Below are 18,129 nucleotides of genomic sequence, written 5' to 3' on the forward strand. Positions count from 1 at the left end.
CAAATATTTACGAACACCGATCATCGGTATGTACCCATTATGCATTATTGGTATCGAAGTCTTATGTTGAGCTGGATATCGAAAAATTTCAAAATGTAAGGCTGTAATTTTGTACTTGTTTAGGTGTAGAACTAGGATTAACAACTTGATTGCTAGGAGCTAGGAAGAGATTTTAGTAATGATGACCCTTTAAACTTAAACTATATCTCTAGTGCACTTCGATCGGTTTTCTTTTCAATTTTGATAAAAACTAGTCGTGATCTTTGTTTCAGAACTTCACTAATTTATTAAGTTTTGTAGTTTATATAGACGGAACATGAGCAGATACCATTTGATTAATTATAATATATCCGATTTGAAATATTATTCTGTCGGAGTTTGAGTTCAACATGGACACATTTATTAACATCCCGCATGAATTTGTGTCGTCTTTACAATTTTTTGCGCTGAATTTGTATGCTTATTAATACTGCCGCATGATATCAGTAGCTGCTATAAAACTAGAGTGTATAGCATGTGTATTATACGATGTTTCCCACGTAAAAATCGCAGGTTGTTTTGGTGCGGCTGGGCACTCTACTGGTGATTGACACCAGAGACTGAGAAAAACTTTGACATAATTTTCAAGTTTGATATGACCTAATAACTACCACATTTACAGGAAGTATGGTAATACATTCTTGTCAGCTGTCTGGGCAAATCTTCTCTCGCAGAATTGGATTAAAATTTAATGTATTTTATTTCTCACTTCCAACGATGTCGCAATTATTAGGTAAAATTTGAAGTTATTTTGAGATTCAATTAATAAATTTTAGATTGCAGCTTGATATCACTTAGTATGTACATTGTACTCGGTTGCAAGGGTAGAACTTATGAGAATACTATCATAGTATTATTGCACTATACTATTATGGGTTCATCAAAGTTCGTATCATGATTTGTCACAATTAAACCATCGAGTCACTTGAGGAAACCCGTTAAAGCTCGCAATTGGCGACGAGATAAAGTTTGTGGTACCTCTAGATGTTAAGTTAACTCTTAGGCTCCAATCTTCCTTACTATACCTACCACTCCTTCTTCCTTGATAAGAAGTAGATCCTTCTTCCCTTCTATCCCGTACTAGCCTACTCAGCTCTCTCCAAACCGTGAACAACTACTCCCGGTGCTAGAACTTTAACCGCATAATTATAACAGCACAATTCTTTCGCTTGAATCTCAGTCTGCTGTAAGACTGCTGTACCGGTAGAGTTTTTACTTGTATGATTCAGCAATCTGCTCTTTAGATGGTACCGTTACCTCCCGCCATAAGACTGTGCCGTCTTGGTGACCTTGAGAATATCATAAGGTCCGATATATAAAAGCACTATCCAATATCGAGACCCACTCAGGATCCCAAACCACGACTCCTTTCGGTCGTCTGTACTTGCTTTTTTCCTCCCAGCATGGACTAAGTCAATGATACTGTCTTACATCGCTGGCCTTGTTCTTATAAGTGTTCACTCGGCGCTCACAAGATAACATGTTCAGAGATCTGTTGCAGAACCTTGTCGTGCCGTCATTTATATACTCCTTGACTAAGAGCTACTTTACACCTACAGCAAAAATGTGCTAAATGATACCCATCCTCTCCTCACATTACTGTACTTGCACTTACCATCCTCATCTTCGCCATAGAGGTGGTTAAGAGGGCGACGTACACAGCATCTAGCACGAATCCAATAAGTGAGTCTACAGTGCGTGTCGAAATACATTGCATGTACCCTTATATATTAATTGAGACAGAATTTTAATAAATCAACAAATTCTTAAAATTTAAAAAGGTAGAATTTAATTCTATGGCATTTATTGAAACCTGCTTTTTTAAAGTTGAGAATTGGTTTCAATTTCTAGAATATCACAATAATGTTGACTCAAAACTGTTTCAGGCAGCTATCAAGTCTCAAGATATGACATAATTTGATAGAATGTTAGTACCAACGCTATCAGTGCATTGAAGTCGAGTTCTCGATACAGGTATTATAATTAGGTTCTATCGACCGTTTTTGTAGTCTTAACTCATTTTTATTTGTTATTATACGACCAATTAAAACCTAGCAAACCAGACTTCTTTATGTGCTAAATGTTACTTTAACCTTAATAATAGCAGCATTGTGGCAGATATCCAGTTACATTTTTTCCAGCCGTATATTATAAATATACAGGGTGGGCCAAAAGTCAGTGTGCAAACGTTGGCATTAATAGCTCAGTCACTGAGTGCCCAATTGAAATAATTGGTTCTGGTATGACTTACTACCACCACTGGTTCGAGAAATTTGTCAAATCGAAACATATTTGTGTTCATTGTTTTCAAAAGAAGGTTCATTTTCGCATTTATTTGATAGTTTGGATAATCGGATCGAGCCAAATTTTATTGAATTGTGTTTAGCCATTTAAATTACGTTTGCTCTAAAAAAAATGAGAGTATATACAGGGTGGGCCAAAAGTCAGTGTGCAAACGTTGGGTCTTATACCTCCGCCGTGTTTTATATTTGAGAGCTGTTGCTTTGCAGATGGCATACTGTACTTACTGGTTCGAGGATTCCGTCGTCAAAATTTGAAAATTCGAATATTTTAGACCACGCCCATTCAATATTAAAACACCTATATTGTTTTCTCTGAACATGCTGAACGCCTAATTTTTTCAGAGACGGTAGATTATCAAATGTTGCATATGATCTGAAAACATGAGGCAAAACGGATTAGAAATGACGAAGTTATCAAGCATTTTGTGTATCTCGTTAACAAAATTGACTGGGTGATTATGTGACACCGTGACACGACACCTTAATTGGGCAGCCTTAACGATTCCCATAATGTTTAATGGGTTGGTTATAACCGGGTCACCTTATCACGTGATTAGGTAAACCAATCACCTGATCACACGTAATGAATAAACTCGTTATGCTTCATATCTCGGTCATCTGAGAAGCTACAGTTCTAATTCTTTCAGGACAAACGTAATTCGAATGGCCAAACACAATTCAATAACATTTAGCTTGATCCGACTATCCAAACTATCAAATAAATTTGAAATGAACTTCCATTTGAAAAAAATGAACGCGAATATTTTTCGAGTTGACAAATTCCTCGAACCAGTGGTGGTACTAAGTCATACCAGAAGGAAGTATTTCAATTGGGCACTCAGTGACTGAGCTATTAAGGCCAACGTTTGCACACTGACTTTTGGCCCACCCTGTATATATTACTCATGCAACTAAGATAAATTGAGTATAAATACTCAATTTATCTTAGTTTAAGTTGCAAGTTATATAACTCATTTTCTAAAGGTCTCGTAAACTTTAATCAATTACAGAGAGTGTGGCCTCTTTTTCACTGAAAAGACGCCATCAGATTTCATTGCATTCTGGGACCAATTTTGGTGTGATTTAAAGTATCCTACAAATTGGTGTTTACTGTTTCGACTTTTGTAAAATCACTGTAACAATATAATCTGTATTCTTATAGTTTCAACCATAATAGTGAAATAGAGGGGCTGGCCAATAGCCACACCCTCTGTAATTGATTTAAGTCTACGAAACTTTCAGAAATTTGTGTGTAATTCGGAGATAAATTAAACAAGTTGTTATCGGCCACCATGTGTAAACGGAATGTTCTAGCAGACTGTATAATACTATAACATACATTTTCTTACACACACATAATCTAATCTCTGGAATGTTGCTATGATATCAATGGCAATGTTTTGATACTGTGTATTATCATGATTATGCCTTACAGGCCGATCTTCCGATGGAGTTTCGGTTGCCATGGCAACACATCAATATGATAAAGAATTTGTAAACGCAGTCACAACTCTGTCGTGTACACTGTACGGTGCGAGCGGTTATTTTATGATAGGTAACATCTACTTTTTCAGCATTTGCGGGATGACCAGTTCACACGTATATTTTCGCAGACACAACTTCGCATAAAATTATATCCAATTATTCTATAACCAATTATCTACACGGACTTCTGTCTAAATATGAATGAAATCGAGAAAACCAAATATTATATGTTTCATCCTGAAGTGCTGAGTTCTCAGGCAGTAAAATCATGATCCTGATAGATATCGAAGTCTCCTTAAATGATTGTCTCTGCTGCTTAATATATCTGGATTGTCGTTGGGAGGCGATGCAGATTTGTTTACTTTTAAGGGGGAGGTTCTGCTCAGCAGGAGAAAGAGGTGATGCACATTTTGTATTTGTCTGACATGTAGGACTTGAGCCACGTTTCCGTAAGTGCAATAAACGGTAACGAGTGGTTTTTGGATTTCTCCTGAATAAGAGCTGAGATTTTTGGCACTTCCCATATACTCGCACTTGATGCACAGGATTCATGGACTGGACATTTAAGACGAGGCATGAGGAATAACGGGCACGTGCAGTGTATCCTCTGAGGCGGTAGGAACTGCTGGTAGTGGTATAGTGGGTAGTATATATATATTACTCATGCAACTAAGATAAATTGAGTATAAATACTCAATTTATCTTAGTTTAAGTTGCAAGTTATATAACTCATTTTCTTAAGGTCTCGTAAACTTTAATCAATTACAGAGAGTGTGGCCTCTTTTTCACTGAAAAGACGCCATCAGATTTCATTGCATTCTTGGACCAATTTTGGTGTGATTTAAAGTATCCTACAAATTGGTGTTTACTGTTTCGACTTTTGTAAAATCACTGTAACAATATAATCTGTATTCTTACAGTTTCAACCATAATAGTGAAATAGAGGGGCTGGCCAATAGCCACACCCTCTGTAATTGATTTAAGTCTACGAAACTTTCAGAAATTTGTGTGTAATTCGGAGATAAATTAAACAAGTTGTTATCGGCCACCATGTGTAAACGGAATGTTCTAGCAGACTGTATAATACTATAACATACATTTTCTTACACACACATAATCTAATCTCTGGAATGTTGCTATGATATCAATGGCAATGTTTTGATACTGTGTATTATCATGATTATGCCTTACAGGCCGATCTTCCGATGGAGTTTCGGTTGCCATGGCAACACATCAATATGATAAAGAATTTGTAAACGCAGTCACAACTCTGTCGTGTACACTGTACGGTGCGAGCGGTTATTTTATGATAGGTAACATCTACTTTTTCAGCATTTGCGGGATGACCAGTTCACACGTATATTTTCGCAGACACAACTTCGCATAAAATTATATCCAATTATTCTATAACCAATTATCTACACGGACTTCTGTCTAAATATGAATGAAATCGAGAAAACCAAATATTATATGTTTCATCCTGAAGTGCTGAGTTCTCAGGCAGTATAATCATGATCCTGATAGATATCGAAGTCTCCTTAAATGATTGTCTCTGCTGCTTAATATATCTGGATTGTCGTTGGGAGGCGATGCAGATTTGTTTACTTTTAAGGGGGAGGTTCTGCTCAGCAGGAGAAAGAGGTGATGCACATTTTGTATTTGTCTGACATGTAGGACTTGAGCCACGTTTCCGTAAGTGCAATAAACGGTAACGAGTGGTTTTTGGATTTCTCCTGAATAAGAGCTGAGATTTTTGGCACTTCCCATATACTCGCACTTGATGCACTAGGATTCATGGACTGGACATTTAAGACGAGGCATGAGGAATAACGGGCACGTGCAGTGTATCCTCTGAGGCGGTAGGAACTGCTGGTAGTGGTATAGTGGGAGCGCTGTTCCTGGCTGAAGAGGTGGATGTGGTCTCGGGTAGTGGTAGGGCATTTGAGTTTGAGGGAGGCTGGACCGGTGGTCGACTATTTCTGATAGGAGTCCGATCCTGGTTTGCATCGTTTCCAACAGTCTCCGTAACTATAACAATCCTGTGATCTGGTATTGGTTACTTAAACTTATTTAATTGAACATGGTGTTTGACGTTGGAGCTTATCACTTTACAGTTTACATCACCTTACCTGAATAATTGAATAGGATGAATACTGAATAGCATTTATTAATGCTTTCTTTACCCGGAGAACTCTGTTTTACTTGTCCCTCGGTAACACAAGACCGTGAGCCGTGACACTTAGTCACAATAATTAAGTCATAAGTCAGAAAGAAGTCCATAATTCGTACACCCATGATTATGTTAAATATAGATTGACTCCAGTCTCCATTGTTCAATGACTTCGTCAAAATGTTTTAGGAAAATGTTCACAGATTTGTTAATTTTGGACTCAAATTAACGTTGAGAAAAACTGAATTTATTTTGGAAAAATCCCGGCTAAAACCAAAATCCCGGCCGGTACCGGTACAAAATCGCCAAATACCAGCCGGTATTCCGGCTGCGCCGGTTATATCCCGGTCGAGTTCTGTCTGAGACCTAATTTTCTCTATTTCTCGTGCAATTTTAGATCAGACACAGTCATCTAAATTATTTAATAAGAAGGTTTAAATTATAAGCAATTAAAAACAGTTGGGACTATCATTGTTTGTGAGTACATATTATACGAATATAAGGTGGTTAATATAATTATAACACATTTAATATAAAACATTTAAGACACATTTTTTATTCCTGCATTGTACTCATTAATTTAACTAGTAATATTATATAAAAACCACATTTCTATTTGTACAGGGAGCTGCTGGTAAACTACCGTCGCTATACATCGACTATGACTACAATCCTACTTTTAAAAACAAACTACATACATATCTCACATTTGCGAGGACTACTTCATCACAAGCAAAAAATCGACATTGGTAAATAAAGGTAGGTTCTTTTCACTGACTTCGTTAAATGAGTTACATATTTTCACACAAATTACGTGCGTGATCATTAAAGGGTTGCTTGTGTGCAGTTACTTCTGGGCCAGCGCCACCCTGTTGGGAGTTTTCACATAAGTAAATTTGCCGATAATACAATTTTACTCATTCTGGACATGTTACCTATTTTATCATTATACTAGTATTTCTTCAGGTCTGTCTTCTATAACCACGATGAAAAGAAAAGCTGGGCGAAAACATTTGAGACTGCAGATTGCAGAACTGGAACACTCTATTTGAAGACAGTGGCTGCTGAGTGCTGAGCTGCATCAAATCTATCAGCATCATGTAACTTCGATCATTAACAGACTCCATTTCATTTCCGACAACTAGCACCTGTTTTCCCTAGACTTACCAAGTATTAAGTAACTGCATTAGTATTAGGTTAAATTAAAGGCCCTACATCGAACAAGTCTAACAATTAAAACTTAAATGCAAGAGTGCACAATTTATCACTAAATATCTTCCTCTTTTAATTCTAATCAACACACGGTTTCGTCTTTGTTTCACCCAATCGTGCTGATAATCAGTAATCATGCACTCTGCACTCTAACTTCGAGATGTTTCAAAAGGGCTCCCGACGAGTTGAATTAGATCAATATTTTCTTTTGATACATAGATACTGATTGGGAGGTTCATCATACTATTCTTGTCACATGGTAACGATTAACGATTAGCTGATCAGCTTCCAGCATCGACAGGCCGAAATCCATAAATATAATCAGTTGTAATTTAATATTTATCATCGTCCGGATCATCATAATATTTTAATTTAAAGTTATAATTGAACGGTGTTAAGAAAGATAATTTAAGAGAAATGTTTTGAAAGTGCCTGATTTCGAGTATAAGATCTGTACTGATACATTAATTTTCAGATTGTTATTATAGTTTATTTGTATTTTTTATATTATCTTATCCGCACAAGTTCGGAAGCCATCTGAACGCTATTGCCAGACACAGGCATATATTTATTTTGGGGTATCATGCTCTCAGAAATTTCAACTCAGTCCGATATTATAGTTATACTAACCTGCATTGCATAAGGTTAATTGTCTCGCAGTCTAGTGCATAAACCTTTTATTTTGTATAAACCCTTTATTTTGATTGGGAAAACTTTAGTTTAATGTGGTTACCGTCTCTAAAGTTGGCATGATAGTTAATAAACTCTTATCTATTATGTCACTGAAGATGACGCCTTGCAACATGTTTGACGATAGCCTGTAGATTGATAGTTTGATCTAAGTATTTACAACAATTCATCTAGTTTGATTGATTCAAAGGGAAACAAATTCCTCTCTTATCTATTATGACTATATTTAAATTCAATCCTGTAAAGTGATACTCCTTTTTTAGTAATTTAAACATGTGTTTTCTCCTTCTGATTTTTAAACTATTACCGGTCACGCTGAATAATAATGACATCAGTGAATTTAAAGCTATCGTTAACATCACTCAGAGAATGCGCGTCTTTAGCGCGTGTCTTGTTGTTATGCATCAATCCTTCGGTAGATCGGCGAGATGCACCACTGTGCCTCACCGAGCTGCGAAGGATTGACATCGTGAATCAACTTAGATTCATACATTTACCATTTACAGAATTAATAAAGAAATAAGTGCTTACTAGTACTACATACACTTCCGACTTTATTTTTAACAATTCAAGATGCGGATTTGAGTTTGAGAGTAAATGTAATGCTCGAATTTGTTTTTATTCGGATTTTTAACGGGTGATACAGTAATTATGGTTATTTGAAATTCAATTATTGCGTCGAAGCATGAACTCTGAGCGTCATACTCATAGTGACAGTGTCAGTAGGTTTTACTTATAACTTGAAGTTGCATTTCCCTTTTCGCGCCCGAAATGCAAGGTGTATCAAGTTATAAACCTACAACGCGAATTGAAGACGGAAATGTACGTACATGGAGGATACAGGGAAACAAAGTTTACATGGTAGGGTAGGTGATCATGAAATTATAATTTACGTCAAAACCTGGATTATTTAACTAAGTCCATTGACAGCACTCAACAGCAGTCTGTAATTTAGACAAGCTTTCACAAAAAAACGTTGAAAATCGCTAATATCTCAGTTTTCGTCTTTCGCAAGAGCGAATTCGCTCAATTCGTAATTACTTCTCCATTCCTTAATATTTTCGCATGAAACTTTCAGAATCAATAAAGAATCGTATTTTGACTTCACACTAATGATCAGATTTTAGATTGAGGCCCAAATGAAAAATTTTGGGGGCCAATTTCCAAACTAGTTCTGGCAGAAACATTCTTCACAGTTATCACTCAGGATGTTGCATCACAATATTTGAAATTTTGAGAAGTGTGTGACATTTTTGATATCTGGACTGGTTGTAACATAAATTTAATCGATTAGCAAAGAAAATGAGTGGAAAATATTGTGGAGTGCTCCTTCATATATGTTTTTATAGACATTTAGAACCGTTTCAATGCATCGTGAACACCTTGTATCTTTCGAAACTAATTTCCGCACATCTATAAAATGGGATGATAATGCCACGAAAAATCGTGAAAAATTAGGATACGTTTAAATTTGAATCCAGACAGGTAATATTGGATTACTGGACGTGCTTATCTTATCTTATCCAGTATGGACGAAACAATGTCAATTTATACACCGATATTTATATTATAAAAGGTAATATAACCAAGCTGTTTCTCTTAGCGTCAGCTATGTCTATACCCTATAGTTATACTGCGAATACAATCTGCAATTAAAACTTAATCTGAAACCTCTACTTATAAGAAAATCATTGTAAACAAGCTTCAGTTTCTTTTTATAGCTTCGAAACGAAACAAAAGAATCTCAATCCTTCAAAATCATTATTAATATTATAGGGTGGTTAGCCTCTTATATCTATGTAATTCTATCAAATAATCATGAATACATAGAGTAACACCATCATTAGTTACATTCAATTTCATGTGTGTCAGGAAATCCAATCACAATATACTTATAGTACAACGATTAAGAATCTAACTGTAATATTATAGGGCCTTATTATTAAAGGGATATATCTTATTAAAGGGATATATCTGCAAATTATCAGCTCTCAGTGTCCACGAGTTTTAGTGGATATAATTCCCGGAAGGTATTATAACAAATAATGTCTTCGCTGCTTCGGGCCGCAACTTCCCTCCAGCAGGCTGTCGGGAATTATCACGTGTAGCCCGGAGAAGCGAAGTATAAAGGTATTATTGTATTATACTCGAAACTCTGAACATAATTTACTAAACGGATTTTTTTACCGTAAAAACGGTTAAAAGTGTTCCGGTAATGATTGGATTTATTTGTTTGTGTTTTTTGATTGGCCAACAATTTCTTAAAACCGCCAATTCTAAATCGTTGCACTATAGTGAAGATTGAATTTTAAAAATTCAAAATTCACAAAATAATATGGGTACTTTAACATATTCAATATTAGCACAAACAATACCAATACAATCCGAACATAATCATTTTATATGCCAACAGCTCAAAAGAACACGGAAATAAAAACAATAGTCAAAAATTAAAAATTCAGCTGATGCAATAAATGAAATTTAAAAAGCAAACCCATAATGGGGTAATTTCAAATTTTGGACGTCCTAATTGCAAAAACAATATTCCAAGCCAACTTATGAAGTAACGTCAAACTCTGAAAGCTATGAGAGCAAGGTTGTTAAATACGTATTAGGAGGGAATACGTATTGGAATACGAATACGTATTCCTCCTCGAAAATTGACGTATTACGAAAAGGTGTGTCGTTCGCAAAAAATGTTATCTTATCGGATTATCCATGAAATTTGATTACAAATTTAAGTTATCATGTATAAGTTCTGCACTCCTTTATTTAATGCATGATCAATGATGAGGGTGGCGCGCAGCTGTAATGTTTAATTTTGACAAATCAGCGTATTACGGCGTATTATGGCGTATTCGTGGACGTATTTAACAATCCATAGAAATTACCGTATTCCGGCGTATTACGACGTATTCTTTATTAGAACCGAATACGTCGTATTCTTTCACGAAAATTTGACGTATTTAACAACCTTGTATGAGAGGAGCTAAAGAAGGTGAATTATTTGTAGGAATGTGATTTGAAGAGACGTTTTCGGAGGAATGTTTTCTTCTCTTTATGGCCATGATCCCCCGTAGATTTATTTCTTTTACTCAGATCCTAAATGTAATAGCAATATTACATTTTCAACGGTCGCTTTTAAACTAAGTTAACCAAATATAAAATCAATTACAAAATAAAAAGATTAAAAATATTCAGTGAATTTATTAGTCTTTTCATTTGATCTGAATGAACAACCCTGATAAGCTAATTACTGAGCAGCCCAGGAACTAACCGGGACGGTACTTACTGAGCAGCCCAGGAACTAACCGGGACGGTACTTACTGAGCAGCCCAGGAACTAACCGGGACGGTACTTACTGAGCAGCCCAGGAACTAACCGGGACGGTACTTACTGAGCAGCCCAGGAACTAACCGGGACGGTACTTACTGAGCAGCCCAGGAACTAACCGGGACGGTACTTACTGAGCAGCCCAGGAACTAACCGGGACGGTACTTACTGAGCAGCCCAGGAACTAACCGGGACGGTACTTACTGAGCAGCCCAGGAACTAACCGGGACGGTACTTACTGAGCAGCCCAGGAACTAACCGGGACGGTACTTACTGAGCAGCCCAGGAACTAACCGGGACGGTACTTACTGAGCAGCCCAGGAACTAACCGGGACGGTACTTACTGAGCAGCCCAGGAACTAACCGGGACGGTACTTACTGAGCAGCCCAGGAACTAACCGGGACGGTACTTACTGAGCAGCCCAGGAACTAACCGGGACGGTACTTACTGAGCAGCCCAGGAACTAACCGGGACGGTACTTACTGAGCAGCCCAGGAACTAACCGGGACGGTACTTACTGAGCAGCCCAGGAACTAACCGGGACGGTACTTACTGAGCAGCCCAGGAACTAACCGGGACGGTACTTACTGAGCAGCCCAGGAACTAACCGGGACGGTACTTACTGAGCAGCCCAGGAACTAACCGGGACGGTACTTACTGAGCAGCCCAGGAACTAACCGGGACGGTACTTACTGAGCAGCCCAGGAACTAACCGGGACGGTACTTACTGAGCAGCCCAGGAACTAACCGGGACGGTACTTACTGAGCAGCCCAGGAACTAACCGGGACGGTACTTACTGAGCAGCCCAGGAACTAACCGGGACGGTACTTACTGAGCAGCCCAGGAACTAACCGGGACGGTACTTACTGAGCAGCCCAGGAACTAACCGGGACGGTACTTACTGAGCAGCCCAGGAACTAACCGGGACGGTACTTACTGAGCAGCCCAGGAACTAACCGGGACGGTACTTACTGAGCAGCCCAGGAACTAACCGGGACGGTACTTACTGAGCAGCCCAGGAACTAACCGGGACGGTACTTACTGAGCAGCCCAGGAACTAACCGGGACGGTACTTACTGAGCAGCCCAGGAACTAACCGGGACGGTACTTACTGAGCAGCCCAGGAACTAACCGGGACGGTACTTACTGAGCAGCCCAGGAACTAACCGGGACGGTACTTACTGAGCAGCCCAGGAACTAACCGGGACGGTAGAATTACTGAGCAGCCCAGGAACTAACCGGGACGGTAGGAGATGAAGGTCGACGTATCTCCCCACTCAGCTGTATACCTCTAAATATAACAGAGACAGATATCTCACCTGCCTTCTCTCCAGGCTTTCTTATTAAATCGTACCTACGATGTGATTAATACAATACAAATACTTAGAACCTAACCTGGAATTAGAAACTAAAACTAGCTAAATCTACCAAACTATAATATCTGTTTGCTAAGAACGAAGAGGCTGAAAACAAAACTTACGATTAAGGTATACCATATCATATAGCTAGAGCTGAATAAGGTTAAATAATCCAGATAATTAAAGCCTTAAGGTTAAATTTCTAACAAACTTTTTTAAGAAGTTGTAAGCGTTGGTAGAAGGTAGGTCCACTTGAGTGTAACCTAGGAAGTCATCAGTTCCAATATCATCAGCATCGTAGAGCTCCAACTTAACTGATACTACAGTGTTTATGTCTATCACTGTTCGCTCAAATATGTCGTTGAAAACTGGATTCAGTGTCTTAGGGACCTATAGATTGTTAATGATATTGAAATAGTTAATGATATTGAAATAGTTAATGATATTGAAATAGTTAATGATATTGAAATAGTTAATGATATTGAAATAGTTAATTGCATTAAAATAGTGAATGATATAAAAATAGTGAATGCCATTGAAATATTGTTCGGATTTTTAACAGCTGCTAGGCGATGAAACAAATCATCTTAAAATGGTGTTCAGCGAATGGAAGGTAAAAATAAAAAGTGATTCCTAAATCCTATAGCAGAGTTAGCAGTACCAGTTCAAATACTCCAGTTTGACGTGAACCACCCCTCTCTCCCTCAATAGAAACTAACCGTTTTGGAACGATGTTCCAGTTCACCGTTAATGAACAGCTTGACGTACGGATCACTTTTACCGTTGAAGTCCTCACTAATAAGATCTGTAGCATAGTGGGTGTGGATCTGGAGAACCCCGCTAGGAGATCCCAGGATGGGTATTGGTTTTAACTTGCTGCCTCCCATCGCTTGTTCCTCTCCCACTACTACTCTGTAGTCTGAGATTATGCCACGTTTTAAGAATGCTTTGTTATCTGACGCTATTAATTTCTAAAGGTTTTTTAAAGATGTGCGACCAATTCTCAGAACTCTTTGTCATACAATTTTCTTCAGTGCCAAATATTTAATATCTATTCTAGATGATAATCGACTACGTAATGAAGTTTCTCGATTATTTTGTATGGTTAATAATACCCACGCATCACTAAAAATCGACTAAATAATAAAATTTCTAGATTCTTTTTAAACGTAAATAATACCCACGCACCAGTAACATCAGTATTGACTTGGTGTATAGGCACCATTGGAAGGACCTCTATTTTAGCGTTCACTTTCAGTCCAACATTCTTTGACCGGTTTTCCAAAGTTCTCTCAATAACTGCATCTCGAAATGCCTCCAACAAAATTATCTGTATTGATAAATTTGAAGTGTGAATAATTTTACCGATATTACCAATATTACCAATAACTTTCAGATAATTTTTGTCCGTTTGACAAATTTTATAGAACAATTATAAACCTCGTAAAATGTTAGCACATTCTCGCGATAACAAACTAGATATCCTAACCTCAGTAGAAACGTATTTATTAGAAGATATGAACTGTCCGGAGAGGGCCTGGATATGGTTACACTTCTGAACCGACACTTTCAGGACCTCATCGTAATCATACACGAACATGTTGAACATTTTCACAGTCCGAGATGAGTCGTTACTCAGGAGAACTACTGTTTCTCGTTCTGCGTTTTGCGTCTTCACCTGTTAAATACAAATTTAAAGGATGATGGGGAACGTTTATCTAGGGGGTCGGTTCAGTTTTGGAAGGTTTTAACTTAAGAGAGGGGAATGTGTTCAGAGAGCTTGGAACATTTCAACTTTAAGTTTAAAGGAACTTGGTTAGATATAGATTTAATGGAGTACAATTTCACTAGAATACTCTAATAGTAGGGTTAGTCATTTTAAATGATAGAAACGTTTCAGACGAGAAATATAGCTCAAAGTCTACACTGTGTACGAGTATTGTCTTTGATCTAGTTTTAAAATATCCTAGCGATAGAAACTCAAGAGCATAAACCACATAAATATGACGTGTTAGATAATCACGTGTTTGCATTCTGAATAGAGCTGATAAGGGGAAGTGATTGTTATTAAATCTACAATTTTCAGGGGAAGCCTGAATGTTATCAATGTTGATTTTGCTGCAGATTCACAGATTGGTGCGTTGTTCATGAAAATGGAAACATATTACTGGATTAGAGTGAAGTCAGTCAGTTATGAGTTATATTTCCCTTTTTCGGCTGTTAATCAGATTCATTCGTTTTAAGATAAGAACATAAACACTTTGCAATCATTTGACCTCCAAACAATGTTAGCACTGAAAATTATCTTATCTGCATATTTGCACCGGAAATTGGACCTTTGAAGTTAATTTGAAAATTCGCATGTCGTAATGCAATATCAATTCAATTTCAACTCCCCTGCATATCCAACAATCAGTCTATAATTCAGCGGGACTCGTCTAATGGATGGTCATGGGTGCTCAACTCAATATACACTATACAGTGCATATTTATTTCAGGACCCTTGACCGGCCGTTAGATAATGCACTCGTGATCAGATCACGCGATGTGGCAAACAATGTGTTTCTTTATAAAGGAGTAGGAGAAGTGTACTCCTGTTATTGGTTCTAACCTCACAGCTGTGAAAGACTAAAGTAAGGTATCACTGCTAGAGGTCATCTTTACTAAGTCTGGATGTTTTACCTTGATTTGAAGGTCCTGATGGTACATAGTCCCTGTGTAAGATAGCAGGTACATTTCAATATCAACTAACAGTACTCCAATTGCTAAAGAGGGGTTCCGGGGGATAATGAGAGTTTCAACTGCATCCTGGTAATTAATTAATTAATTAAGATATCCTGTTCTTCTTAATTGTCATTGATTATGCATTTCGTCGAGAAAATCGAATGATTTCACACCAACAATTTTGATTCCACCAAACGTTAAAGCTGCATTGTACTGAAAAGAACAAACCTTTTGAAAATCAAGATATATCCGTCCTGGGAAGACTAACATTTTAGCCACACTATCCTCAATAATATTCCTTATCCAATCCTTGAGTCCAGGAAGTATGTCCATATCCAGGTTCGTAAGGAACTCAATGTTGAAGTCTACCTGGAAGTAAACGAAATGTGGGTGTTCAAGAAAATGCCTCATATCTTAGTTGAAACGTGTTTCAACTAAATTATTGAACGTGATTGTTAACGATTGGCAAAAGAGTGTCAATAAAAATGGTTTTCAGGATTGACACAAAAATTGAACCACAAAAATTGAACCACAAAAATTGAACCACTAAAAGTAGCCAGTTCCAGCGATAGTTTCCTTGCTATATTAGCAAAAGTTATCAACGAATCCTTAAGTACAGGCATATTTCCACAGGCCCTTAAAATTGCCAAAGTAACTCCCATCCATAAAGGAGGCTCTAAACTTGACGTTGAAAATTATAGACCCATCTCTCTCTTAGGTTCCTTCTCAAAAATCTACGAAAAACTGATGCACCGACGTGTCTTAGAATTTCTCAACAAAAATAGTTCTTTATTCGAAAATCAGTATGGGTTCCGTCCAGGAAGGTCCTGTGAACATGCTCTTCTTAATGCACAAAGTACAATTTTACACTCTCTTAGCAAAAACCAAATTTCACTACTGCTATTATTAGATTACAGTAAAGCGTTTGACGTCCTGGATCATGCTACACTGCTAAATAAATTACAGCACTACGGCATCCGGGGAATAGCTCTAAAGTGGTTTGAGTCATACCTAAGTGATAGAAGCCAATATGTAGCAATAAACAATTCACATTCGTCCCACAAGCCTATTGTGCATGGTGTTCCACAAGGGAGCATACTAGGTCCCTTACTTTTCGTCATATACATCAACGATCTTCCCGGTATTTCTAACATGATGGTAAAATTCATACTTTATGCAGACGATGCAAATATCATTATTAACGGTTCCAATGTCCAAGAACTAATGCTAAGGGTCAACCAACTAACGGAAACATTATCACGGTGGGTTAATAGCAACGGATTAGCACTAAATCTAAAAAAGACGTGTTATATGATTTTCTCGAAAAAGCGCATAGAACCATCATTGATTAAAGTACAAATAGAAAATACAGTATTAGAACGTAAAACTGAAGCCCGGTTTCTTGGTGTAATTGTAGATGAAAAGCTTAACTGGAGTAGCCACATAAAAGCACTGAGGAGCAAGATGTCAAGATTTATTGGGGTGATGTACAGGATAAAACATAAATTGCCAATGAAGGCCCGTTTACAGATTTTCCAAAGTTTTGTTCAGTCCCATTTAAACTTCTGCTCACTTGTCTGGGGATTTGCTTCAAAATCTCTTATAGAATCTCTTTTTGCTAAACAAAAACAAGGTATGAGGGCAGTTATGGCCGGAAATGTGAACTACTACTACAAGGACGGAAAACTGCCAGAGCACACAAAACTAGCATTTAAAGAACACGAGGTCTTAACCGTTCAAGGGGTTATCGTTAAAAACGCACTTATTTTACTGCACAAAGTTCGAAATATGTCTAGTTTGTTACCTAAATCGATTTCAGAACTTTTCCCTCCTAACACACCCAAACAAGGAACGACACACGAACAAAACTTAGACTGGTTATCAATTTACTCACAGACTGACCTGAGATCTAGCATCTTTTATAAAGGCCCAATGCTCGCTATTTCAGAGCATAACACTCGCATTACATGCCCATCCAGTATATTTTCTATCAACATATATAAGAATTCGTCAAAAAAAGTACTACTAGACTTGCAAAGTGCTGGCTGCAACGACGAATGGCCACCATTTTTACTCCACAACCTACCTGGATTACGTAAATCACAAAGAACATAGTCAATAATCACTCAAAACCAAACTCATACAGCTCAAATTAAACAATCTGAATCAGGACAACATTTCTAACCACCTGCCATTCTAACAGCACATTCCTTATTTCACTGCCACATAGCGCATATCTACACTGATAACACACCTAATTGCGGTGAGGCAGCATCATAAAGTTACCAATATCAAATATGTTTGCAGATCAGGGCCAGTCGACTCGACCAATAAAATTTTAATCGAATAGTTTTAATAGATAACATCACAATTATAATCTGCGTGCCCCTCGGGGATGAATATTTAACTTATTTCAATTATATATTACTTTTGAGTAAACATTGGCTGGTACTACGGACCAGTCCCCCAAAAAAAAAAAAAAAAAAAAAAAAAAAAAAAAAAAGGATTGAAGACAAACCTTTGGTCGCTCCATCAGAGTGATAAAGACACGAGTGATGCAGGGGAAGACCTTACCTTTGGTCGCTCCATCAGAGTGATAAAGACACGAGTGATGCAGGGGAAGACCTTACCTTTGGTCGCTCCATCAGAGTGATAAAGACACGAGTGATGCAGGGGAAGGCCTTACCTTTGGTCGCTCCATCAGAGTGATAAAGATACGAGTGATGCAGGGGAAGGCCTTACCTTTGGTCGCTCCATCAGAGTGATAAAGACACGAGTGATGCAGGGGAAGGCCTTACCTTTGGTCGCTCCAT

At 37.7% G+C, this 18,129-nt stretch overlaps 1 protein-coding gene and 1 long non-coding RNA gene across 4 annotated transcripts; one reads left to right on the forward strand and one right to left on the reverse strand.

Annotated features, from left to right (window-relative positions):
- Positions 1-311: 311 nt before the first annotated feature.
- LOC134817172 (uncharacterized) lies at positions 312-8,171 on the forward strand. The gene is made up of 4 exons (XR_010160476.1): positions 312-772; positions 1,926-2,013; positions 6,622-6,756; positions 6,964-8,171. It is a non-coding gene; the product is annotated as an uncharacterized LOC134817172 (long non-coding RNA).
- A 2,515-nt stretch (positions 8,172-10,686) lies between these two features.
- LOC134817250 (uncharacterized) lies at positions 10,687-18,001 on the reverse strand. 3 transcript variants are annotated; one of them, XM_063826393.1, is made up of 9 exons: positions 17,947-18,001; positions 15,545-15,685; positions 15,275-15,400; positions 14,082-14,270; positions 13,781-13,922; positions 13,312-13,511; positions 12,804-12,982; positions 12,474-12,588; positions 10,687-11,001 (listed from the first exon to the last, which is right to left on the reverse strand). In XM_063826393.1, the coding sequence occupies exons 1-9, from the start codon at positions 17,959-17,961 to the stop codon at positions 10,903-10,905; spliced, it is 1,206 nt and encodes a 401-aa protein (XP_063682463.1). In that variant the 5' UTR covers positions 17,962-18,001; the 3' UTR covers positions 10,687-10,902. The 3 variants fall into 3 exon arrangements, with proteins under 3 accessions (XP_063682463.1, XP_063682464.1, XP_063682462.1); XM_063826394.1 differs by lacking the exon at positions 17,947-18,001 and adding an exon at positions 17,891-17,945; XM_063826392.1 differs by lacking the exon at positions 17,947-18,001 and adding an exon at positions 17,835-17,889.
- Positions 18,002-18,129: the final 128 nt, after the last annotated feature.

This window comes from Bolinopsis microptera, chromosome 6, assembly GCF_026151205.1.
Source record: "Bolinopsis microptera isolate Bmic1 chromosome 6, MBARI_Bmic_1.0, whole genome shotgun sequence".
Lineage (NCBI taxonomy): Eukaryota > Metazoa > Ctenophora > Tentaculata > Lobata > Bolinopsidae > Bolinopsis > Bolinopsis microptera.